Source organism: Dermacentor andersoni, chromosome 3 (assembly GCF_023375885.2).
Source record: "Dermacentor andersoni chromosome 3, qqDerAnde1_hic_scaffold, whole genome shotgun sequence".
NCBI classification, from domain to species: domain Eukaryota; kingdom Metazoa; phylum Arthropoda; class Arachnida; order Ixodida; family Ixodidae; genus Dermacentor; species Dermacentor andersoni.
Genome location: NC_092816.1, coordinates 207,880,852 through 207,908,095, shown reverse-complemented (window position 1 = coordinate 207,908,095; position 27,244 = coordinate 207,880,852). Strand labels below are relative to the sequence as shown.

The 27,244-nt window shown below is 48.1% G+C and overlaps 2 protein-coding genes across 2 annotated transcripts in view; one reads left to right on the top strand and one right to left on the bottom strand.

Annotated features, from left to right (window-relative positions):
• The first annotated feature begins 1,013 nt into the window (after positions 1-1,013).
• LOC126524722 (membrane metallo-endopeptidase-like 1) lies at positions 1,014-5,028 on the top strand. Its single transcript, XM_050173005.3, has 2 exons — positions 1,014-1,355; positions 4,447-5,028. The coding sequence occupies exons 1-2, from the start codon at positions 1,110-1,112 to the stop codon at positions 4,744-4,746; spliced, it is 546 nt and encodes a 181-aa protein (XP_050028962.2). The 5' UTR covers positions 1,014-1,109; the 3' UTR covers positions 4,747-5,028.
• Positions 5,029-15,439: 10,411 nt separating this feature from the next.
• Positions 15,440-27,244, bottom strand: part of Pink1 (PTEN-induced putative kinase 1) — a 97,262-nt gene continuing 85,457 nt past the window's right edge. Inside the window, exons 8-9 of the mRNA XM_050172668.3 lie at positions 22,509-22,730; positions 15,440-16,295 (exon numbers count right to left, since the gene is read on the bottom strand). Coding sequence (XP_050028625.2) covers positions 15,777-16,295; positions 22,509-22,730 — 741 coding nt within the window. The 3' untranslated portion in view covers positions 15,440-15,776. The remainder of the gene's footprint in view (positions 16,296-22,508; positions 22,731-27,244) is intronic.

The window sequence follows — 27,244 nt, the reverse complement described above, 5'->3', positions numbered from 1 at the left end:
ACAAAAAAAAGAGAACAAATTTGGAGGACTCTTAAGCTTCGCCTTTAAGAGTGAAAAGCGATAACATTCAACGATCCCTGACTACTTCTCACGCTTCCCGGCAACTGCAGCATATGTAACCGTAATGTTTACCGGGAAACGCTGGAGGCGAACGCTATGCACGAAGGCCGGCGTTCTTAGGGTGCCTCGATGTCCTCCTCAAGGAGGAGGACATCGAGGCACCCTAGGTTTTCTCGTAGAAACGACGCCTGTTGCGTGGGCCGCGATGCGGCGGAGGCGAGCGCCATCTGCAGGTGTTGCAAGGAAGCGGGCGCACCGCTCCGTGGCCTCCAAGATATTCGCGCGCCGGCGCGCGCAAATGGCTGACGCCGAGGCCGGTCTATGTGTGGCAGAAACGCTGGAAAACCGGTTCGTTTGAGTTTTCGCGCAACAAAATTGTTTTCTCGTATAGCCAAAATACAATTTGAGAGCTATCATGTCTGTAGGTTGTAGGCAAGTCGTACTTTACAATTAGTTTGCGCATATTACGTTGAGAAATTCAATAATTTTAGTAATTTCCTTGTGCCACATGGAGGGCCTGGGTATGCGTGGTTAGAAAGTATGTTTGCCGGAACGTCGTCCGACGCTGGACGCCGACGCCGGATCTTCTGCGACACGGGGCCCATAACGCTCTCGCATTAAAAATCAAGCATGCTGCCATGGCGACGTTTCTGTTGGTGCGCGAGGGGGACACGCCTTCCCGTTTGTCGTCTACTATGCGCTCGACAGTGCTGTATGAAAGATATGGAAATCAAGTTAGGTTTTTCTCATCGATCTTTCTGAAGTAGGCGGATCGCTTCGTGGATTGCGTTTTGCGTAACCTGGAAGTAATGAGAAAAGTTGCACGTGATCGCCCAAGCGTAGAGCTATGACGCCTAGCAAAATAGTGCCAATGCTATCATTTGTAAAACAAACGTCTAAAATGCTTTCATGGTTATTTCGTTATTTTTGTTGGCGAGGGTATGCCTAACTTATGCAACATGGCTTGACTCGATATGTCTGCATAATTGCCTGGCGCGTTGACCACTCGAAGGTTTTCGGTGGCCAGCACTAACGCGCTGTACTTGCCGATGCGCAACCGCATCGTGATCCCGGCCACGGTGCTGCGGCTGCCCATGTTCTCGTCGGACGCACCCAAGGCGTTCACCTACGGCGGACTAGGCGCCGTCTTGGGACACGAGATGACGCACGCATTCGACCCCGTGGGCAGCATGTGGGACGCCCGAGGCCGCAAGCGGGACTGGTGGACGGCCAGCTCGAGGCAGCTGTACGACGGCCGCCTCGGCTGCCTGCGCCTCTCGCACGGAACGGCGCAGGTGGGCTCTCTTCTCGAGCGCGCACAAAGGACGCAGTCAAGCGCAGGCTTTCGAATGGGAGTCTTTATTGCACGCTAAAGATACATTCGTGTTGTAAAGTGCAAACAACAAACAAAAGAACGATAAGGCTTCTTGGCCAATTTCTGCAATTTGGAAAACATTGTATTAGTGCAATAAAAAGAGACAGGCAAGGAAGAAACACACACAAACACAGAGAGCGCTATTCTGGTGTGTATTTCTTCCTTGCGTGTGTCTTTTTAGCACCCTAAAATCATGTTTTCCAATACAGAAAAAAAAAAGATAAGCGAGATAAGCCACACGGCTAAAATGACAGCGAAACAATTCACCGACGATTACGATACTCCCTTATGCGAAATTTGAGCGCAGCTCTATACGTGTTTTCATTTCCCGTGTCGATATTTTGTATTCTCATTACATTTGACACGGCTTATATTAGGAAGAGAACGCTGTGAGTAGTGTGGCTGGCGCCGACGATCTGTCTCGTGCGGCACGTTGGGAACGGAACGAAGTGTGCACGCGACTGCCTCACTAATCTAGATATTGCGAGAGGCAGCGCGTGGGCGCGATTCACAGCAGCCGCCGCAAACAGACCTCCGCTGATGCGGGCATTGTTTCCATATATGGTATCGGTGGATGCACTCGCCGCATGCCTTAACTATGGGGCTCATCGGTGAACAGACGACGGCGCGGTATACTGTGGCGTCACCTCGTAGCGGTCGTCGCCACGGAGCCCGTATTACGCGGCACTACGCTTTTCTCATGATTTCACCATACCCTCCACCTCCACTTCCCGTCTAATGGTTACGCTACACCCTCCACCGCTTTCCTCCTCGCGCTCTTTTTACTATCGCCAACTGTCATCCACCAGTGCTCTGTGCATTTGCCCTTTTATCCTTCGCTATGCTCGTTCGCTCGGTTACGACGACGCTCAAGGCAGGAACAGGCGCCTAAGAGCTGCCCTCCAAAAACATGACTTGCTATCGCCTATTCTGCGTTTTGGTAGTCCCCCGCAATATGACAGCTCTTTCTGTGATAAACTGAGGGACAGTTTACTAATGCATGATGTGCCTTCATGCGCCATGTGAGCAGCTCCAATAATTTCGCTTATGCGCTGACCCGAATGTCTGCCGACAACCTTCGTTTGTTCATGGATGGGAGTGCGTCCACCGATCAAGAAGTCGCGCTAACCAGCCCAGTTTTTGGCGTTACATTTGTGTATACGGCAAGCAAGCCACCACAGTGCGCGCATTGACGACAAAGAATGGCGAGGTACGATAGTGAAACACGACACGGTCGGGAGCCGACGATATTCCATCTCACAAGTCGTTTGCAGTGGAAGATGCAGGACTACTTAGCCAATAGGAGGGCCGAATTCCTTCGACATATGTTCATCCGTGCCGCGTTGTCTGCTCAGCGACTGCTGAATTCGCGGTATACGGCGTCCATGAGCAAAAGTCCTAACATGTCATGTATCGTTGTAACGTATCATGCATCAAGAATCTAATCCTGCTGTTATTCAGACTATTACACCCGGAACCTCCATCACGGTGCGAAAGGATATTGTCTGCGTGTTCCTCGTATCTTCGGCAGTGATGCAAATTACTTTTGAGATAGAGTTTAGGTAGTCAAACAATCCGGGAAGTAGAGTGGCTTATTCCGCCATTGAAGGAATACTCCGAAAGTTAAAAGTGGAAGCGAAGGGTGCCATAATAAGTAAGGTCAATGCAAACAAAAAGCCTGTCGCTAGTATTTTATATTGCTCACTACGTCACAGCGCATGAAGAAGGTAGGAACTCGATATGACGTACATGCTGTCTTTCCAGCAAAAGATAACTTGGGTCGCATCTGCGTAGCAGCACAAAGAAAAGCTGAAGGCGCCATGCAATATTGGCAAGAATCCAATGTTAAGCACCGTGACATGTTGATTGTGGGAATGGTGCGGTGTACCACCTTCCTCTGCCCTGCAGGAAGTCGAACATGGCCAGACCAGACAATGCTTATATAACTATTTAATGGACGACAGAGATTATTTGAAAGGGGAGCCATCCTCTGCTCTCTGCCTACAATGCGAACAGTGCAAATGCAAGTAGTTGCTGTCAGATACGAATGTGCGGGAGAGCACCGAAGCTTTCTTCGTTCACGAGACAGGTGACATTGGCGTCGTGGGGCCATCTGTGATGCTGCATAAGTTGGAGATTTATCCGTTGGCCGCTAATATATGAGTTCTTGTACACGTCTGTGTGCAATGCAATATACAGGGTGATCATTTTTAGGTTTTATGGAATCTTGAAATATAGCCTGTTGCAGATGATTCACTTCCTCGAGCTGGATTATTCATAGAGACGGGCACTACTTGCACGAGAACTCAGAATACCGATTCAACTAATTTTAAAAAATGCTAATTATGCCCTTGATTAACTTTACAGCACATATTAGAATTTACGAATTGTAGCTGGTGAGTTTGCGAGGTGTGTATATCGACTTGGAATGAATTTCCAGAATGACGCCAGTTTGGAGATATGCGCCATCGTAGTTGCCGTAAACATGCACGGCTATTCAACTTAATTTTTTAACGAAACGCTCGTTTATGCATAAAGCCCAAAAGTAACGGGGACGCCCATGTATTTCGTCCCACACTTTGGGAAATATCTCGAAACTGGTGTCAACCTAGGTATTCATTTCAAGTGAATACATCCTGCAAGATCAACGGCTACAATTCATAAATTGCAATATGGGTCGTAACACAATTAAGAAGTTAATTAATGACTTTTGCTGCTTAGTTGAATACGCGTTTTGATTTCTCTTAGTAAAGTCCCCCTCTTAAAGGCAACAGTTATGCTGACTCGGTGATATTTAAAAATGCCATAAGACTTTAAAATGATCACCCGGCCGTACGTGTTTTTGACAAGGAACTCAAGTTATTAGTCTGCGCTCGGGTCGTGTTTCTCTCTCGCCCTTGTTTTTTTCTTTTTTTACGCTATTCTTCGTTAGCATGGGGTACCAGCGCGCCCAGCGTTATCTTGTACTTCAAACTCAGTGGTCGCGCCTGAGGAGTTCGGGTGCTTTGCAGAGCGATGCTGACTCGGAGAACATGGCCGACTTCGCCGGCCTGGTGTCGTCATACAACGCCTACGCGAACCTAGGCGACAAGCAGATGCTCAAGGAGCTGCCGTACGACGCCGAGCAGCTCTTCTTCATCTCGTCGTGCGTCAAGTGGTGTGCCGTCGATCGTGCCGGATACTCGAAGCGCTACGCACCCTGGTGGGACCGCTGCAACGTGCCGCTCAAGAACATGGAGGAGTTCGCGGAGGCCTTTCAATGCGCCGAGGGATCGGCCATGCGGCCCGCACGGCGCTGCGCCTTCTGGTAGACGGCGTCCATTAAAGCTCCCGTCGCATTTACCCCTTCGCAGCCTTTCTTTCGTTTTGCAGCGAATAGCTGTCTTTCGCACCTTTTCGTGGCTGGACTTTCTCCGCGGAATTCCAACTAGCTCTTGAGAGGCAACCACGTGCACGTGGTTTTCAAGCGACAGGCTGACCTTGTAGAGTTACTAACTCTCGAGCAAAAGCCGAACGAGGGAAGTGGCTACTGCAAAGGCACCGCTATGTTGCTACGGCTCATTTTTGTAACACTAAAAGCATTATTAACGTTTTTTTGCGTTGATTCTTGTTCTTGCTTCTCCGTTCTTCCTTGGAACGGGAAGTCTCTTGGGTGGTCGGCAGTGATGATCAAACGCAGACAGGAAGCGATGTGCACCAGATGGATGACGAATATTTATAGCTAAACGTTTACATGCAAATACATTACATGCAATACAAATTGATTACAACTTGAACAATAGAGCAAGCAGCGTCTCACTCTTCAACTGGCTTAGTGTTTGTTAGAGCTCAGACTACTGTACGGTGCGATCACTAAATCTGATTTCAGCCCCTACACCTTTTAACGTACATTGTACGGAGCCTCACTGATCTAGAAGCAATCCTGATTTCATCCCAGACTGAGGGGCAGGGTATCCTCCCGTTTAATATAGCTCAAACAGACGACAGACGCGCGGTAGGCCGTTGGCCCGTCCCACAGATGCAGTTGCGAATAAGGTTTGGTAGGCCACAAGCCGCAGGGATGGGCTTACTCTTAGAAGTACAGCTGTTGGAAAACAGAACTGTTTTCTTTCTTTCTACACCTACGTTCCCTTTCCCATTTTCACGCAGTCAGTCACAGCATGAGCGAGAAACGCTGGGCACGCAGGATTTGTTCTGCGTGCCTAGCCATTTCAAACTCGTCCCTCAACACCACGCGGCCTTTTCTTACCACTAAAAAATGAAAATGCAAGCGGTTGCCGGCCATACGCGTAAAAGAGAGGACCCCTGCCGCTACACATAAGACGTGGTCAATATTTCTATGCCCCTTCGAACCTCAGCGGCGTCCCAAGCCAGCAGAGACTTCGGGACACCCCCAGCGCCGCAACACCACGTACAGCACTCCCACTCAAGATTTGTCTGCGTGTACAAATTATGACCGTCAGCGGAATATGAACGCCGTCCTTACAAGACCGCATTCTCCGCATCCGCACCGGGATCCCACGGTGCGCACCTTGAATCGTCACCGGACACCACACGGTGTTACGAACGGCCTGCAGAGGTGCCGACGTGCAAAGTTTTCTTAGCCCGCTGCAGCTGCGAGCGTGGCGAGCTTCCCCAAAGAGACCATAGAAGCCTTCAACACCCGCTGCGATGACTCGTTTCGTAGGGACTCGTTTTTGAGCTGCCGCGTCAACACCTCTTCGTCGCCGAGTAGAACTTGTTGCTGGGCGAGTTGGTTGGGATCTAAAGAATACATTGTTGCGCCAAAAAAGGAAAATAAAGACTCGCGAAGGAAGAGTATGAAACGACAGATTGAGTGCTGAACTTCAACTGATTTTATTCTTACAGCAGGACAGGGAGAATGAACAAATGCGCATGCGTACATCAGTGTTGCCTAGAGCGATTCCAGTGACTTTCTTAACAGTTGCAACTCTTTTTCAAACAGAAAAACAGACGTGTCACTAATACAACTCGTGCCTCTCTCTTTAATGTGGTATGCCTCCAAAAGTTCTCTTGCTAACGTATCACCACTCCTGCCAAGTATCTTTATCTCACGCAGCAGTGGCTGGCATCTGCCGTCCATGCAAACCGTGCAATGCGCAGGTAAATGCGCATTACCTTTATTGATTACAGACAATTCATGCTCCCGGGCCCGGTCATTAACACATCTCCCCGTTTGTCCAACGTAGGATTTCCCACATTTTAGCGGGAGGCATACCACATTAAAGAGAGAGGCACGAGTTGTATTAGTGACACGTCTGTTTTTCTGTTTGAAAACGAGTTGCAACTGTTAAGAACGTCACTGGAATCGCTCTAGGCAACACTGATGTACGCATGCGCATTTGTTCATTCTCCCTGTCCTGCTGTAAGAATAAAATCAGTTGAAGTTCAGCGCTCAATCTGTCGTTTCGTACTCTTCCTTCGCGAGTCTTTATTTTCCTTTTTTGGCGCAACAATGTATTCTTTATATTCTTCGTCGCCGGAATGCCCAGCCGAGGTCGACGAATCAGGCTTTATTAGGGAACTCGCCACCACCGACCAGGTCTTTCGGGAGCGAGGGAGTTCCCGAGGAAATGTATTTGGCGGCACCGTCCCACGCGCCTTTCAAGACGCAAGACAATGGAGAACCACGGCGGCCACGCTGCGGGGGTCAGCTAGGGGAATAAGAGGCGCCTCCTTTGGGCAAGACACAGTTCTGCAAAGACCGTCTCACCTCGGTGGGGGCAGTGAAACCAGTGCGTACGTGTGTGTGAGCCCTCCTCCAAAAGAGCGGGGCAATTACGATGACGTTGGACGCTACGAATCGGCGGTGAACTGCCGTTTTTCCCTCACCTAGGGATCTAGGGAGGACGGAGTGTTTATAAGCAGCTGTTTGTCGGCTGCTAGGTGTGCTCGTGCTCGTGAGCTGTGTGCTCGTGATCATGCTTGTGAGCAGTGTGCTGCGTGTTTGGAACTTCGTGCGCGCATGCTGTATGCTTCGTCTTGCGTGCTCCATTCGGGAGCCACGCTAGACTGTCGAATGTATCCCCTGTTTGAATGTAAAAATATGTAAATAAATCCTGTACGCCTAGTTCCTCCCAAGTTCCTCCCTACGACCTACAACTCTTCCAACGGGCATTATGGCCACTCAAAAACATACAGAAAACACAAGCGGCTGCCAATCGGGCGCGTAGGGGAGTGGGCCCCTGCCCCGCGCACGTAACACGTGGGCAAGTCGCCGCGCTGTGAAAGTATACAAAACAAGCACGCGTCCTGGGACGCCCCGTTTAATGAGCATGCTGGGCTCAAAACGGGCTTGGCTATTGGGGGCGAGCTCCACCACTCGAAAAGCTGGCGCCACCATCGGCGTGACGATGCATGAGGGATCACGTGGACACAGCGGCCGTGTCGGCTGCTTCGGAAGCGCCGAAGCGCGCCGAAAACTAACGTTTAAAGTCCCACCTGCGCCACGGTTCTAATTAAGTGATGAGGCTTTACCGCCTTGGGTGCCTGCTTGACAACATTTGAAAGTACTATAATAGGTAGTGGCTGCCTTTGAAGGCGTGCAGCATGGTAGGATACTGCTCGGTGACGCAGTGCCGGACGTAGGCAACAGAGCCCTGTGTCAGCCTTATTCACACGTAGCCGCAGGGCAAGGAGCTCCGTGAAGCTTGGCTGCTGAAACTGAGAACCGGCAGACAGCCATCGGCTACAACTCGGGTATACAGCAAGCACAGTCGCGAGGAATGTTTCTGCTACGGCGCCGGGACTGCTCGATGTTCGGTGAGTAGCAGGAAACGCACACTGAGACGCTAGCCCGCACCCGCTGCCCGGCTAATGTAAGGGCGGTTTGGTCTATGAACTTTTTTATGCTAGATACTGGCAAGCTCACTAGAACGAAAAGAGAGCGGTAAGACGCACATTAAAGAAAGGCGTGGCATATGGTCATGTTTGTGTTATGAATTAATGCACTGGATTACAAAAAAGAAGCAGAGGGAAATCGCACGCTGAGAAGACCGATAAACATACAGTGCGACGCAACTTGAGAAATAATATTGAAATGTCCAAGAATTTAGAAGACAGAAAAATATTGAATCGTTGCGACGGCACATCACAGTCGCCGTAGGCGTCGAAGTCTCTATAACGAAATTATTTTTGAACAGTTCTGATAGCGTCCACACAACAATGGTTGCTAGTGTACTGTCAAATGCTCACATGCTGCGGCCTAAAGCTCACGGCACGGTGCAAAAACGCGCTCACAGCAAAAGCAAAACATTGTGCGCGGACATGCATGCAGACGCGCAGTCGATCGCCGCGAACCCATGCGATCGCTGCATTGAGGCTTCATTCTGCTAAGCCCCATTTGGTTATACAGACAGCCCACTATAAGTACATATTTCACATAGTTTACTCTCAGCATTTGCCTGCCTCAGGGAAGATTAGCACTAGGTGCCCACGGGAAAACCACAAACGAAGCAGTACAGGGGGATATGGGCTGGGTATCGTTCGAAGCACAGGAAGCTCAGAGTAAAATCCTATACGAAAAACGCCTGAGGAAATTGGATGATAACAGGTGGGCAGCTAAGGTATTCAGCTACCTATAGAGAAAGAGCGTTGACTCACAATGGCGGAAAAGAACTAGGAAGCTAATCAGTAAGTATGCCAGACACGAGGAGGAAGAAAGAGCATTAAACGACAGGTAAAGAACGTCGAAGGTAAAAATTGGATAAATTCAATGGAAAAGAAGCATAGTGTGTAACTATACGGATACTGGAAACAGCAGATCAGGAAGGAAGCGTTTTATGATAACTCAAGAGTTGGTGCCCTACTCTTTGAAGCTAGGTCAGGATGTCTTAGAACGCGGAGCTATAAAAAGAAATTTAACGAAGAAGAAGACACATGTACTGTGTGTGGTAAATATGTAGAAACAATAGAACACCTCATACTAAAATGTGATGGTATCCATACCGATGTCGATGCGGGCACAGCCACGTTTTCTGAGGCCCTAGGGTTCAGAGATAACAGTCATTTAAATAAATATGCGGTGGAAATTAGCAAAAGGCGATCGGAGGATTGGTGGCTCAAAAGCAGAGAGGTGACATAAGGTTAAAAGGGTAGGAAGACGTATTGAAAGAAAATGGCGAATTCTAATAACACACAACACAAGTAAACAAAAATAAAAAGCTCAGCATGGTGGCATCTGCCATCACCCCGTTTCAAAGGGGACGCTCCTGCCTTCCATCCATCCATCCATCTATACAGAAAAGCTGGATTTGTGTCGTCGTCGTGCCCGTATGAACACTGAAGCTAGCCAAGACGATCGAAAACAACGGTACGATGCCTCTCACCGCGTCGTTTCCTACAGCCCTGGTGACGCTGTGCTCCTACGGACACCTGCACGAACACCCGGTTTATGTTAGAAGCTTGAGTCTCGATATATTGGCCCCTACAAAGTCATAGAGCAGACCTCGCCTGTGAACTATCGCGTTACACCTGTTGATGTCCCAACTGACCGACGCTACCGCGGAACAGAGATCGTGCACGTTTCCCGCCTGAAGCCTTTCATCTCCGTTCCACTGTCTAATGTGCAGCCAGGCTGGCCGCTTCCGTCCACGGGGGAAGTTAGTGTAAGCATTTATGCGAACTTCATCTTCATCTGTACAAAGTCATCATCAATCATCTGCTCGTGTTCGTTTTTGCATCGGCGCCATTTTTCCTTGGAATAAAGCGTCGTCTCGACCGTGGTATTTCAATATATATATATATATATATATATATATATATATATATATATATATATATATATATATATATATATATATATATATATATATATATGTGCAGGAATTGCTCCGCACTAAGACACTACTGGCAATAAAATCACCTCTAGCGCCTGTCGAATGGGTGCCGCCATGCTACAGCTCACCTGCTGATGGTGGAAGGGGGGCGAAGCCCCCTCCCCCTGACTTTAAGCGGTGCAGCCAACCTAGAGAAATTTGCATTATCAACAGTAACTCATTTGATAAAAAGTTCTGCCGAACATTTACACGACTTTACCAGGAGCTTAGAAATTCCCTGACATGTCCAGTTGATGTTTTCAAGGCCACATCATTGCATTCAATGCCACCCAATGCTACCTCACTCGAGCCCATATACACCGCAGTTCACTTATAACGATATCACATATAACGATATATCAGTTATAACGATGTGTCGACTTCAGAGTATCAAATCATGCATTAGGGCTATGAGAAAAAAAAAACCATATATAACGATATGTTGGTCACTGCATATCGGATATAAGGATCAAAATGCTGCCTTTTGGGCAGCGTTTTCCATGAGGAATACTCATGAAAATTTCCTTTGCTCATCAACATTAGCCTGGCTACGCCCACTGCAGGGCAAAGATCTCTCCCATACTTCTCCGACTACCACAGTCATGTGCTAATTGTGGCCATGTTGTCACTGCAAACTTAATCTCTTCCGCCTACCTAACTTTCTGCTGCCCCCTGCTACGCTTCCCTTCTCTTCGAATCCAGTCCGTAACCCTTAATGACGATCGGTTATCTTCCCTCCTCATTACATGTCCTGCCCATGCACATTTCTTTTTCTTGATTTCAACTAACATGTCATTACCTTCCGTTTGTTCCCTTACCCAATCTGCTCTTTTCTTATCCTTTAACGTTACACCCATCAATCTTCTTTCCATAGCTCGTTGCGTCGTCCTCAATTTAAGTAGAACCCTTTTCGTAAGCCTCCAGGTTTCTGCCCCGTAGGTTAGTACTGGTAAGACGCAGCTGCTATACACTTTTCTTTTGAGGGATAACGGCAACCTGCTGTTCAGGATCTGAGAACGCCTGCCAAACGCACCCCAGCCCATTCTTATTCTTCTGATTATTTCACTCTCATGATCCGGATCCGCGGTCACTACCTGCCTGTCACGTAGATGTATTCCCTTACCACTTCCAGTGTCTCGCTACCTATCGTAAACTGCTGTTCTCTTCCGAGACTGCTAAACATTACTTAAGTTTTCTGCAGATTAATTTTTAGACCCACCCTTCTGCTTTGCCTCTCCAGATCAGTGACCATACATTGCAATTGGTCCCCTGAGTTACTAAGCAAGGCAATATCATCAGCGAATCGCAAATTACTAAGGTATTCTCCATTAACTCTTATCCCCAATTCTTCCCAATCCAGGTCTCTGAATACCTCCTGTAAACACGCTGTGAATAGCATTGGAGAAATCGTATCTCCCTGCCTGGCTGCCTTTTGGATTTTGTTGCTTTCTTTATGGAGGACTACGGTGGCTGTGAAGCCGCTATAGATATCTTTCAGTAGTTTTACATGCGGCTCGTCTACCCCCTGATTCCATAATGCCTGCATGACTGCTGAGGTTTTGACTGAATCAAACGCTTTCTCGTAATCAATGAAAGCTATATATAAGGGCTGGTTATATTCCGCACATTTCTCTATCACCTGATTGATAGTGTGAATATGGTCTATTGTTGAGTAGCCTTTACGAAATCCTGCCTGATCCTTTGGTTGACAGAAGTCTAAGGCGTTCCTGATTCTATTTGCGATTACTTTATAGGCAACAGACAGTAAGCTGATAGGTCTATAATTTTTCAAGTCCTTGGCGTCCCCTTTCTTATGGATTAAGATAGATTATGTTGGCGTTCTTCCAAGATTCCGGTACGCTACAGGCCATGAGGCATTGCGTATCCAGGTTGGTCGGTTTTGTACCACAATGTGCCCACCACCCTTCAACAAATCTGCTGTTAGTTGATCCTGCCCAGCTGCCTTCCCCCTTTGCATAGCTCCTAAGGCTTTCTTTACTTCTTCCGGCGTTACTTGTGGGATGTCAAATTCCTCTAGACTGTTCTCTCTTCCATTAGCGTTGTGGGTGCCACTGGTACTGTATAGATCTCTATAGAACTCCTCAGCCACTTGAACTATCTCATCCATATTAGTAATGATATTGCCGGCTTTGTCTCTTAACGCATACATCTGATTTTTGCTAATTCCTAGTTTCTTCTTCACTGCTTTTAGGCTTCCTCCGTTCCTGAGAGCATGTTCAATTCTATCCATATTATACTTCCTTATGTCAGCTGTCTTACGCTTGTTGATTAACTTCCAAAGTTCGGCCAGTTCTATTCTAGCTGTAGGGTTAGAGGATTTCATACACTGGCGTTTCTTGATCAGATCTTTCGTCTCCTGCGATAGCTTACTGGTATCCGGTCTAGCGGAGTTACCACCGACTTCTATTGCACACTCCTTAATGATGCCCAAAAGATCTTCATTCATTGCTTCAACACTAAGGTCCTCTTCCTGAGTTAAAGCCGAATACCTGTTCTGTAGCTTGATCTGGAATTCCTCTATTTTCCCTCTTACCGCTAACTCATTTATCGGCTTCTTATGTACCAGTTTCTTCCGTTCCCTCCTCAGGTCTAGGCTAATTCGAGTTCTTACCATCCTATGGTCACTGCAGCGCACATTGCAGAGCACGTCTACATATTGTATGATGCCAGGGTTAGTGCAGAGTATGAGGTCTATTTCATTTCTAGTTTCGCCATTGGGGCTCCTCCACGTCCACCTTCGTCTATCCCGCTTGCGGAAGAAGGTATTCATTATCCGCATATTATTCTGTTCTGCAAACTGTACTAAAAACTCTCCGCTGCTATTCCTATAACATATGCCAAATTCCCCCACTGACTTGTCTCCAGCCTGCTTCTTGCCTACCCTGGCATTGAGGTAGCCCATCAGTATAGTGCATATTGTTTTGACTTTACCCATCGCCGATTCCACGTCATCGTAAAAGCTTTCGACTTCCTGGTCATCATGACTGGATGTAGGGGCGTAGACCTGTACGACCTTCAATTTGTGCCTCTTAAAATTTAAGTTTCACAACAATACCTGTCACACTCTCGTTGATGCTATAGAATTCCTGTATGTTACCAGCTATATCCTTATTATTCAAGAATCCGACTCCTAGTTCTCGACTCTCCGCTAAGCTCCGGTAGCACAGGACGTGCCGGCTTTTTAGCACTGTATATGCTTCTTTTCTCCTCCTAACCTCACAGAGCCCTATTATATCCCATTTACTGCCGGCTAATTCCTCCATTAGCACTGCTAGATTCACCTCACTAGATAACGTTCTAGCGTTAAACATTGCCAGGTTCAGATTCCAATGGCGGCCTGTCCGGATCCAGAGATTCTTAGCGTTCGTTAGAGATTTCGTTCTTGCTATCAAATTCCAACCACTTGCACTGTAATAAATAAATAAAAAACGAATCCATGTGCTGGTACGTTGTTAAAATTATCAATACTGTCTACGTGTAAAAACGTTGCTCATGGCCGCCACAACCCGTGCCTGAGCTACGCGCATCTGTAAAAGGCGCGGAGCAGAACTGCTTGCTAGGCTTTGATAGCCCCAGACAGTTGGAACCTCTCACGCGCTGGCCGAACAATTAAGTCTCCTGCAGCTACGTAAATGAACCTACGAAATAACGTAGACATACTTTCACGCAGTCAAAACCTGGAACTCAGGTAATTACGCGTGTTTGAGCACACCGTGTGCATGCGTTGCGTTTCAGCAACACCAACTCTCAACGTGCGTGTGCAGTACGCCTAAATTATGGTTCTTTTCTCTATTTTTTCCGCAATTCCAACACGACACTCTTGAGGCCAGTTACCGACTGACGAAGCAAGGTCTCGATTGAAAAAACTGCTCCGCAGGGCTCGAACGAACTTTTCCGCGGATTTCCTCCGGTAGCGTGTTAGCCGTCGTCTGCTACGGCAGGGCCAGCAGGGCAGCGCCGAGCGGAGGAGGAGGGAAGTGGTTCCAGAGGGAAACGAAACAAAAAGAAAGCAAGAACCAAAAGCGAACCTCACCTGCGCTCCCATTCTACAATTTCCCTCTCTTCCTCAGCGAGGGCGGAAATGCCCCGCGGAAGCAGCGGTAGGTGCCCCGACTAAGCGTAAAGCTGTGTCGCTTGAGAGTGCTTGAGAGGAAGCTGCAAATTTTACAAGACTCACAGCAGCAGCTCGCGCAGTCGATCATGCCGGTTCTAAAACCGTGAGCGCTACGATCATGAAGGCTAGAACCAGTGGCCATGCCGATGAACGGAAACGTCGGGTTTTTGGGCAAAACTCCAATGTATGAAACCAACACGGTGGCAGCCACTGACATTGCCGAACTCTGGGAGCACGTCGCTACGGGCGATAAAATAGGTGGTGCTTCGATAGAGGAGTTTCCGAGTGCACATAGCGCTGCCTCGTTCTGCGGGACTCGATCGTGTTGTCGCGAGACGGCGGCGTTGTAAGACGGAGGCGGCGAGATTGAAACCGACCCCATTGTTCACCCAAAGTGCACTGTCGTCGATAGAGTCGCGCATTGTTTTCATGTACGCTAAATTATAGGCAGTGTTCGCGCAGCCGCTGGACGCGATGCACACCGCGGTTGAGAGCCTGAAACTTCCGCGAAAGCAATTGCTGATTTCTGACTACTTCAGCACGCCTAACGTTTGACACGCTGTTTAGAGGTATAAATAAACGTTTCATTTTCACAACTTTCTTCCTCAACGTCAATTCTTTATTGTAAGTGGCAAGTTTGGTTTCAAAGCTACGAAGGCATGTTTGGCAGCTTTTTTTCTTTTTTTTTTTACGGCCGTCCAAATAGCGATACTCGGTTATAACGATCGGATTTCTCGTTCTTCTTGATATCGTTATAAGTGGACTGCACTGTAGTAAACTGACCGACCTAAACTGACTTGCTCAGCCTTTCAAGGAATGGAGGTGTATGTGATGTGCAAAACTGCAAAGTGCAAGAGGAAGGAAGACACTTGTGTGAAAAGAGAATAGGCAATAAATAATTCTTCAGGTGTCCCTGTAGGTACTCTGCAGACTGTGCAAGTGTATTTTTTAGCCATGCGGTGTCAGGCTTTCACACTTTCTTGACACCACAGGTCCATGCAGTAGCTGCAAAATGACGTGAAAGACACATAGTTAGATTGATATCTTTATTGCACACTCTCTCTACATTGTTGATTCTTAACAATGTTTGGAACGCTAGTTTGCCACTGCATCTGCATGTTTATTAAGCTCTGCAAGAAAATACTCACTTTTTTGTTTTGTTGTGTACTTGCATTAATCGTACTTATCCAACACTATATGTACTTGCATGTTAAGCTGACGTGCCATTTAAGTGCTAGCTTGAAAACATTCCAGCCAGGAATTTGGCTACAGGTACTCGAGAGAAAAAAATATAAATGTTCAGCACATAGCAGTGCATGGGGCAACAAAAGGGTCTTAATTTTTTTCCAATACACTTGCTAGTCTAATGTTAGTTGCAGGTCTGGTGAGCCCAGATATAACGGAGTGCTTCGAGCGCTTGTGGCAAGCTGACTCTAGACAGCAGGACCTTTGCAAGTTCAAGAGACATTGAATTAAGCTTGGGTTTGCCAAAATGTGAGGCTGTGTGATCCGATGTGACGACAGTGTGAACGGCCTCTGGGATGCCCATCATCCTTTCACCTAGTCCCTTGTCCTTAGTCTCCTCTGGAAAATCCTTGCTGTGAATCGCAGCTCTGCGGCCCACATCTACTGCGTGATCCTTGGTAAGGGCACACTCTGTTGCCAGAGTGGAAGCTCCAGGAGGTGACTGCGGAAGACTCTGCAGAGCTGCTCGAGAAACTCTCCTCCCTTTCCTGCAATCCCAGTGGGGCAAGGTGTCGGCTGCGAGGCTGCACAGCCAACGCAGTACTCGTCGTGCATCTGCGCAGTCATTAGGACCACCAAGGAGGTCTTTCGGAGCGAGAAGGAGCATCTGGCAGATGGTTGCGGCAACGCCTGGACTGGGGCGCTGGGCAGTCAGAAACAGGAAAATGTTCGATAACACCCCACACTATATATCAAAAGTACATCAATTTAATTTCGAATTATTTAAATAAATGCCACTCTGAACAGCACAGATTACGCACAGTGTATAGTGTAAGGCTGTCATGTTGAAGGCCCTGAGCTGCCTGCACTCCTTGTACCTGGCTGCAGAAAATCTGTACCAATTAATGTTGTACGTAAGAGCAATTACAAACTACAGTAGAAGCTTGTTGATGAGATCCCATTATGTAATGTTTCCCAGCACAAATGTTCGTGATCGAGAACACAAAAAATGACCCAACTGACATATGCTTATACTTGACTGGTTCATATGTTCATGGTAAGCATAATCTTTCAGCACCAACGTTCCGGACATCGCCAAAGTGCGATCATATGATGGGTCTTCTGGCCACTAGATCCCATGTAAACAAGAAAATGCGCGAGGCGCGCGTGATCGAAAACAGTAGTCACCCTAAGCATCAGCCTCCCCGCAATGCTCACTTGACCGCCTGATGTGAAAATTTGGCACGCATTCAGTTTCTTATTCCAGTACCAGCAAATCCCCAGCTGGGTCATCACACGTTGCATTCACAGGTATTTCTGCCCGCCCTATTGCGATAAGCATCTTCACTGGTCTGTTTCACAGCACGTGGGGCGTAGTGCCTTTGGAAGAGTACTGCACGCTTTTAGTAGGTGGCAACCCTGACATGCCATCGTTCCCTGCTGCAGGTGGCACAATGTGAGTATCACGTTTCGCTCCAGTGGCATCCTGTGTGGTCCACAATGCAGCTCGATTTCGTTTCGATTTCCATTCGTTGTCTTAAAACAACAGGGAAGCAATAGGAAAACAAAACACGTCTAGGGCAGCCAGAGCCCCACCAGTTTGCTGGGCGTCGGTGTCTCGTGCCACAACAATTCACATAACGCTTCGCACTCGGTAGATGTCAACTACAGTTGAATGTTTCAATTACATTGGATCATACGTTTCCCCAGTTAGTACACTTTCTCTCACACTTGCTCCCGAAATGTAAGAACGAGGTTCTATTCTACTAGGCAATACTTGTATGTGTAGACAGATGCCAACGGCGACAAATCTGTTACAGAGCAGGCGACTTACTCATGCACATAGTTTCTCCTGTAGGGATGTGAACATACAGTAAAACCTCGTTAAACTGTACCCACTTAAACAGTAGGTTCGTTTTAAAGTAGTAAAGTCTGTGGGGTTCTCACCTGTGCTCTTGGGACAAAGGAACGACAACATGGTAGTGCAAACAATCACAAGAGTATTTATTGCACCTTTCAGACCAATGCCTGCTAGCCAAGTTGCTATCCACAATGTATTCCGATGGGCGCGTGACAAATCGAGGAAGTCCGACTCAACGCGGCCGGATAGCGAGCGAATATGTTCGCCTCATGCTGGACACCAACGCCTGGTCGTTCGCGCGTATGGTCACGCGAACGGTGGCACGTTCGAATGATCGTATTCGACCATTCCGGTATAGGCCTCGCGAGACGGGTCTCACAGAAGCATGGATCGGCGCACGTGCGGAACGTCCGCGCCACTTGCCGACCCGAAACCAAAAAGATAGAAGCTATTTACATAAGAAATTCAGACCACCCACGAGGTGTCCGTGCTCACTCGCTTCAGGTTTGCCAATGCTCTGCAGGTGCTAAGCCTCACTCTTCCAGGAGGTAGATCATGTGGCTCTTGTAGCATCGAATGCCATTAAAAAAACATTTTCGAAAAGGCTTACCATGTTGAAAAGTTAAAACCCACTACAGCCACCATCGTCTCACTCAAGAAAGCATGCCGCCAACGCTAGCGATCAAAATCCACGCTACCCCTACACTTCGGTTTAAACAAAGGTCTCGAACGAAGCAAAACTGTTAAAGCTATCGCCCGATGCCCCAAGAGGTCTACGTTGGGCAGCCAGATGTGGGTGTTAAACTGTGTGTGTGGCTAGGGCTGAAGGCGAGCTCCTGATCTAGCCCCACACAGTCGCTCCGTGGTACTCCCCAACCCGTAGCGCGGGAATCGCGGCTACATCGGATTCGAACGAATAAGGCAACCAGTGGCATCAACTGTAACAACGTTTACTGCTACAAGCTATAAAGAACACTGGCAGAGGGAAGTCCTCTCTGTAAAGAGTAATAATAGGCTGGCCTCGTTGCCCGGGATAGTCATGCAAACGAAGTCACTCCTGGGTTGCGGCAGGTGCTCCAGTCCAGCATCAGAGAGAGAGGGTAGGGTCTCTCCCGGTGGTGCTGTTTTATACCTTTTTACCTTTGCGAAGGGAATGCACTCCTCGCCCGTCAGATACCTTCCACAAGTCAAGGAGAAAGGCTGTGCGCGTCGCGAAAACCGGGAGAGGGCATAGTGCACCACTCCCGAGTCTACGCCGGCTCTCGACGCGACCGCGATGATGCTGGGAAACATGGGCGCATGTGCTCACCGCAAGTCAAATCCCTGACTGAGCGGCTATTGAACATAATGCATTTTGTATCCGCATAAACCGTACCAGCTTACTGCATACGTATTCGTTAACACGTAGTGTTTTCACGCTTCGTTGCACAATCATGGCGGTGCGCCGTCCCCATCGGGCGGCCTGGCAGAACAACAAGCCTCAGAGATCAGAACAATGGCCTCCAAGCGCCCTGTGCATTTGTGCGTGAAGCAACATCAACATCATTTCGGCACCATGCCGCCGTGCCAGAGCGCGTTGTGGCATCGTGCAAGCTAGGACTCGCATCACGCCGAAGCTCTGATAAAGAAACAGCGGGTGCTCAGCATAGAAGAAAAGAAAGAAAAGAGATGTCAGCTACGAGGTTCAACTTTTCGCCATTGTTGCTTCTGTTGTTGCTGAGCGTCGCCTAACGACAGTGTTGAGCATGCCACGGAAAGCAATAGCACGGGCAATTCATGCCCAACAGTGGCAGAAGCTGGGTTGCCATGTGAGTGTTTGCCGAGAAGAGGGGGCTGGCTGAAAAACTAGTTCGCAGCTTCAGTAAGTAAGAAGCCGCTGTCGTTGCTGCTAGGCCACCGCGGCATCAAACAAAAATAACACTCTTGTCGCGCGAAGTGAATAAATATTGCATGGTTTTGCCCTTTCATCACACTCTCTCAGAGTTCAGTTTTTGACAGGTAAGCGGGTGATTGGATTGGATTGGAAAAACTTTAATAGAAGTCCTGCAGGACGCACGTCAGCGCGCAGTGGGCGTCTCCCACGCAGGGACCGACAGGGAGTACCTGGCGGCCGCTGCGCGAGCCTGCTGGACGGCCCATTGCTGATCTTCTAGGAGCGGACTTCGTATCGTCCTCTCCCACTTGTCGGAGGTAGAGTCGGGCGGAGCGTTTCTGCACTCCCAGAGCACGTGTGCGAGTGTCGCCGTGACCCCGCACGAGGGGCACGCATTGTCTGGGTAGACGTCCGGGTAGATGATGTGTAAGGTGGCGGGGTTCGGATAGGTATCTGTCTGTAATAAGCGTAGCGTTAGCGCCTGTGGCCTGTTTAGTTTGGGGTGCGGGGGCGGAAAGAGACGTCGTCCCAAGTAAAAGTGTTTGGTTATTTCATTGTAGGTTACTGGGGCGTCCCTGTTCGCCTCCAACTCATCGAGACTGGTTGCCCGGGGGTGACGGCGCGGTCGGTAAGCGCGCGCGCAGCGTCGTGGGCTGTCTCGTTGAGGTTGGGCGGGGCGCCCGGGATCCGACCCAGGTGGGCGGGAAACCAGACGACGGTGTGGTGTTTGAGGGTGCTTGGATCAGCGCCGCGGAGAATGCGTAACGCCTTGACGGAGACGACTCCTCTCTCGAACACTTTGATGGCCGGTCTCGAGTCGCTGAATATTGTCGTTCGCTTATCGTCGAGCATTGCCAGGGCTATGGCCACTTGCTCCGCCACCTCGGGATCACGTGTGCGTACCGTTGCGGCGTTTAAAGTCCGTTGCGAGGACGAGATGGCTACCGCGGCGTAGGCTCGGTTGCACCGGTAGGCGGTGGCGTCCACGAAAGCGACGTCGTCCGCTTTCTCGTTTATTCGTTTGAGGAACGCGGTGGCCCGGGCTAGGCGCCTGCCTCGATTGTGTTCCGGATGGACGTTTCGCAGAATGGGTGCGATTGTGATCAGGTCGCGGAGCTCGCGGGGAACCGGCGTACGCTCCGGTGGATCCTGGGTGTTCGGTGGAAAGTACCCCAGCGCGCGCAAGATGTGACGGCCAGTCTTCGTCATCGTCAGACGTATCATCTGCCCTCTCTCCTGAGCCTCAGCGATCTCTTCGAGGGTATTGTGCACACCGAGCTCGAGGAGTCGAAACGTCGGCGTCGTGATCGGGAGCCCAAGGGCCCGCTTCACTGCCTTTCGTATGAGTACATTGAGCTTGTCACGCTCCGATTGTCTCCACTTATGCATTGCTGCGACGTAGGTGAAGTGGCATAGGACGAACGCGTGTACGAGACGCAGCAGATTGTCTTCTTTGAGGCCGTGGTGACGGTTGGCCACCCTGCGTACAAGTCGTATTGCGTTGTCCGTCTTTGTCGTCAGCTTGTGGACCGTTTGGATGTTTGATCCGCCCGCCTCGATAATCATTCCCAGTAGTCGGATGGAATCGACCCTGGGGATTGGGCGACCGTCTCTGGTGCGGATAGTGATGTTGCGCTCGGTCGGTGGTTTCCATCGCTTAGGCCTTTTGCCTTGTCGTTTTGGGCTGTACAACAACAGCTCCGATTTGGCGGAGGAGCACTTGAGGCCCGTGTGGTCGAGGTAGGATTCGGCAGCTTCGATTGCCTCTCATGCTATTTTGGTTAAGCAGTACTACCGTTTAGTGCATAATTTTTCCGAGCTCTGGCCAACTACGGTTTAACGAGGTTTCACTGTATTAGAAAATTTCAAAAAACCAACACAATCTAAAATTTTTATATTCATATTTAATCCAGAACACCGTCTTCAAATACTTATGAATACTTCATACAATACAAATATTTGAAACCAATAAAAGATATTGCTGGCTGTGTGGGAGCAGATTCTATTTCTTGCTTTCGTGTTTAACCTGTGTATAGATAGCCAGTTTCGTGCTACTTAGCACGCTTCTATTCTGGTCAAAGTTTGCACACAGGATAAGATCAGCCAACGGATGACTAAGACACCAAGAAAGGCAAATTTCTCGGCAGCTAGAGGCACGGGTTAGCAAACAACAAGGCACACCTGCCGCCAAGAGGGAGGTGGGGGGAGTGACCAAGCAAGCTTTTTATTAAAGTTTGTTCTGTGCCAATGCCTTCTGACAGGATACATAGGCTTTATTAATGATGTTTATTGATGAAAATTTACCTCAAGAGGAAGCTTTAGCTCGGGGGCGTCTATCTACATACATCGGAAACGAAACTTGTTTCTCTTGGTGCTCACTATGACAAATTTTGTCAGGTTTGCTACACTTAAAAGAAAAAGTTAAAATATAGTGACTGTGGGAAGTCGACCAGACTCAACTTTTTATAAAAATTGTTGAAGATTACATAATTTAAGAAAGCGAGGCTATCCAGTTTACAAGACTGGCTCAGCAATGAAAAGGAATATAAAGAATTCTGTAAATTGCATTTAATAATATGTGTAATGTGGACAAAACTGATATATTACACACCTTTGTGAAAGACATTGCTAAATTGTTAAAGAAAAATTTAATTATGGGGTTTTCGTGCCAAAACCACGATCTGATCATGAGGCACGCCGTAGTTGGGGACTCCGGAATTATTTGGACCACCTGGGTTTCTTAATGTGCAGCTAAATCTAAGTGCACAAATGTTTTCGCATTTCGCTACCATCAAAATACGGCCGCTGTGGCCGGGATCCAATCCCGCGACCTCGTGCTTAGAAGCCCAACACCACAACCACTAAGGATAATTTGTTAATAGGAGCTTTGTAAAACCATTGTAAACATTGTAACAAATTCACGTAGGCTGGAAATAATAATACCAAATTTGTCCACTTTAGATACTCCATTGACTGCAGCTTAGAGATCTGCAATAACTCAGCATCAGCCTATAATTATATAAACAGAACACTGGAAGAATGTTGTACTTCGTAAAAAGAAGTTTTGTAGAAGAAGCATAACGTACAGCAGCAATATGTTGTATGGCTCTTTTCTGCAGCAATTGGTCACATGCACTAAGAAACATTTCACCAAGACAGCCTGTAGAAGAAGCCCTTCCCACCTGTCTTGGGTCCCTTCGCAGCATATCCTGGACCAAGGCTCGCACCACAGGAGGCATGGCGTCTGGTGGCTGGGGTAAGTCCGACTCGGCATAGGTTCGGCTGTCCCGGTGGTAAAAGGGGTTTGGCGCCCCATACAACTCATAGGCCAGCGTTCCCGCTGCCCACAGGTCAGCTCGCTGGTAATCTATCACCGAAAGCAGGCCTGGCTCGGCTCCTGCAACCTGTCCAGGGAAAAGGGGTAATGTGGCGCTTGCACCGTGGTACACGTCAGACTTCTGCAGTTTATTTTTCTAGAGACGGCACCTTTTGCAAGTCATATTGCACACAAAGAATTCTGAGCTCAGCATACCGCAAAACACACACATGCATGAGACCTGTATGGAAAATCGCAGCTGCATGAGCGGCGGGTTGAAACAAGGTTTCTTCTGTCCATTCAGTCCACCCTGTTATGCAACAGTGTGCCCTATGGGGAATTGTTTAATTAGTAGGGAATGTGAATCATATAAGCCACATATCATTACCTAATACCAGCGGGTGGGGGTAAATTTAACAGTTGGCATTATTAAATAGAAGTATGCTTGCATAACCATCCAGAGCAGCCATGCAACCTTCACTGGAAGTAGTGATGAACAGGACAGACAGGCTCCTTTTATAACTAGCTATGAACTTAAAAGGAGCTTGCAAGACATGTCTCAGGGGAAAACTGGCAGGAGTAGATGGAATGACAGTCGATTTAATCAAAGACTAAATAGCGACTTAGGGGTGGCCTCGGCAAGGGCACGCGAGGAGGAGGCAGCATTCTTCAAAGCGTATCACTGCTATACGAAGTTTCAGGGGCTTTACCTATGTCGCGCAAAACGTAAGCCAAACACGGTTGTCCTCAGCGAACCGCAGAGGGCTCAGCCAGTGTACTCGTTCCGACACCCCCCCGGCGGCTGCAGTACCTCTGCTACACACCAGACCGCAGCTGTATGCAACTGTAGCGCACACGTGCATCGTCTGCCTTGTGCACAACAGGGCTTGAGTGCACGCTCGCGCTCATATACTCCAGTCTGGCCACGCTACGTGGCTTTGTCCTGCACCAGCTTGACTGATCAACAGTAGCCACATCCAGCTTGCACATTTTGAAGCGTGACCAATAACCCATTATGTAGTGCAGTCTGTCAAGGCATCTAACAAGGAGCGGCCAGGAGTGAGTGTGCACTGGCTAGTGTGCGTGCAGTCTGACCTTAAGTTTCGAGTGATTCGAGGCTAGTTGAGTGTTTAAAGCTAGTCGAAATTAGCGAGGCCCAACAGCTCAGACACCGATAAGCAGGGTGGCCAAAGTTTAATTTCTATGCAGGCGGCCGTGGCTAAGTGTGAGCAGACAATGATCGGCTTCTTTTGGAAGTACATAATTCTTATAAAAATTCAAAAGCAGATTTTCGCTTACTTCAGCATGTTTATTAAATTGCGTAAATAAATATACCCAATTAACATTAGGAAGAAGTGCACTGATCCAAACACTTTTCTTGATTGATGTTAGCTATTGGCCACTACCAGCCACGTATGGGAATCTGCTATATCCGGGAATGGAAGCGGCCAACAAAGCTTCGGAGCAGCTCTGGGAGCAGAAAATTTTTCACTTTGGAGCAGATTTGGATCATGAATTGTCCATCTAAGAGCAGTACGTAAGCATGCATATTGGAGCAGCTTGGTAAAGGTCAATATGAGTGAAATATAGGCATACGAAGAAACAAATTTTCCTTATTTGACTTTGCAGAACACTATTAGGTTACGGCAGATCAGTTCTGCAAAATCATGCAAGGTGATCAAAATTCATGACAGGGAAAGATTGCCATCCACATGACTGTAGCATCAAGCTACAAGGAAATCCATACAGGTTTCTCAGAAACACCCATAAAATTACATACCGGATGTGTAACTAAATGTGGCCAGGAAAAACAAACTGAGGACTTTCCGTTCATAGGAGTATGCTATGCTAGTCGAGGGTTCTTTTTCTTTCTTTTTTCCTCTTGAACAACCAACTACAGTAAAAGCTAATTAATTCACAACTCATTCATTCAAAACTCCAAATAATTTAAAGTAGCAGCCGGCGTCCGTCGAACAATGTATTGAAAGCAATAAGTAACATATCCCGCTAATTCACACTGAAATTCGCACAGCCGCCGATAATTCGAACACCTTGAGTGCACGCTCGTGCTCATATCCTCCAATCTGGCCGCATTACGTGGTGCGGATCGGCTTTGTCCTGCGCCAGCTTGACTGATCAACAGTAGCCACATCCAGCTTGCACATTTTGAAGCGTGATCGATAACCCATTATGTAGTAAAGTCTGTCGAGGCGTCTAACCAGGAGAACACTGCACCATCGTGGGTGGGGAGAGTGCTAGTGCATCAGAGCACATTGACGATGCTGGAGTCGCTGCGCCAGCCATGCAGCTTTGCTCTTTCCATCTGCGGCCCTTCGTTTGGCCTGACTGGACAGAGAGACGATAGAGACACGGTTGTGCCCTGCCAGGCCATTAGCCCCTGAAGATCTTTCAGGCCTGCGGCCAAAATTTTGACGTCGTATCCAGCAGGCTGACACTTCCAGAAGCCACTGCGTCAGCGGTATGAATTTAGCCTCGTTTTATCACGCTCCTGGCAGCGCGCAGACCGGTTGGTTGGAGCGGCGTGGTCGCGCTTATCATTTCCCTTTGTTGTTTTGCAGCAATTTTGTTTCTGTGCACGATGTGCAGTGGGTGCTAAAATGCCAAGTAAAAGTTTTGTGCCAGGGTGCACCGGCAACTATGATACGGGAAGAGGATACAAGTGTTTTCTTTCCCTAAAGATGACGATACTTTCAAGAAGCGGCTACGCACCATTCCTAAGAAGGACTTCACGCCCACTTCGTAGACTAAGGTAAGAATTCTTGATGGTCCTGTTGTGTGCTCCTAGTTGCTCGTACTTGTTAAGCACTTTTACTGTGATATTTCTGAAGCCCAGATAGACTTATTGTGCCCACATGGACTGTAAACACGCATACACAAAGGGGAGTGCATTACATTATTTTAATAAGTGGCTTCTCAGGCGCTTACGAGACGTCAGTAGGTTGCTGCAGATTTGCGCAGATCATTTCCACGCTTCAGGCATCGAGAGCACGACTTCATACACGGGTGTCCAAGAGCAGGAAACGTTCTTACAGTTGCACTTCCAGTACCACGGTTGCACCGTGGATCTGTGCCTACAGTTTTTTCGGGCTGTCCTTCGTACGTTTCAGCACCAGACAACAGCACGAGAGAAGCACCTGATGCCAAGAGGAGCGGACTAGAAGCTTCCCAACTGGCCTGCGCTGTCGAAGAGTCACTGGCTTCACATAAAGCGGAGCAGGAGAGAGACGACTCAGTTCACAAAGTAAGCTCCTTGTTGGAAATTTTGGACAACCTGTGCATGCTGTCTGAGGAGCGCTGCAGTTCTCGCCACCTGTCGCTTACAATACATTCCCTTCTAGACATAGTGGAAGGAAGCTCTAATGAGGACAAGAAAGGGGCTGTAAAGTTTATGAAGGAACAACTACCACTGCTTTCTACAGAGCGTATTCAGCACAGCACACAGGTAATGGTGTTTGCGTGCATTCTCCACACAATATCTCCGCATGCCTATATGTCTTTGAGAAGAACAAGTACACTAACCTTGCCCCAACCAGCACTATAAGGAAAGTGTGCTCATCTGTTCAAATGTTCCCAGGAATTGATTCTTGTGATGCAACTTTCCTTCAGTATGCTTCCCAGAGATTTAAACATCTGTAGCCACATCAACACACCGTCACGTTGATGCTTGACAAAATTCATATCAAGCCTTGTTTTGATTACAAGGGTGGACACATATGTGGTGTTGCAGTGAATTCCAAGGCAGCCACATCAGTACACGTATTTATGGTTCAAAGTCTGCTGGGTACATTCAAGGAGGTAGCATACATTCTTCCGGTAAAAATCATACAGGGCAACAAACTTCATGCCATACTGAAAAAGGTAATCTTACGCTTAGAAGAGATTGGGGACAGGGTCATAGCTGTTGTCTGTGACAATAACTCACTAAACAGGAAGGCAATATAGATGTTTCTGCCAAAGCCGAAGCTTTGTCATGTTTACCCACATCCGGCAGACCCAGGTCGACCGTTATTTGACGTGGTAGATGCTGTGCATCTCTTCAAGAGCATAAGAAATAATTGGCTGAACCAGAAAAATGCAGGCACTTGCTTTTTCTACCCACGCTTCGAGCTTTTCAACAATGATGTTTGTCCTGAATTCAAAATGACTGCCTTACTTAGGCATTTGAGATTTACATAAAGAGGAGTCATCTTTGCTGCTAAAGTCTGGCTATGGCTTGACGACAAAGGCACTTAATCCAAGCAACTTGGAATGGCAGAATGTTAAGCTGGTACTGCAGGTTTTTAATCCGCACTTCATCACTGGCAGCTCGCAGTGGTGAAGCCAATTTTCAGCATGCGCCAGCAACAGCAGAATGCATCAAAATCATTCGCTGGTGTAGTATTGTCAATGTAAAGACGCCGAATAAAGGCTTCCATCATCGTAATGTTTACGAAGAACCCATGTCATACCATACAGGTGACCCAAAAGTAGCTTTTCTAAATGCTTTCATTACATGGCTCAACATCTGGGAGTTTTATGGGCATGACACTGGAGTCCTTACCAAGAAGACATTGAGTGGCCTAAGGCTCTCTGCTCAATCCT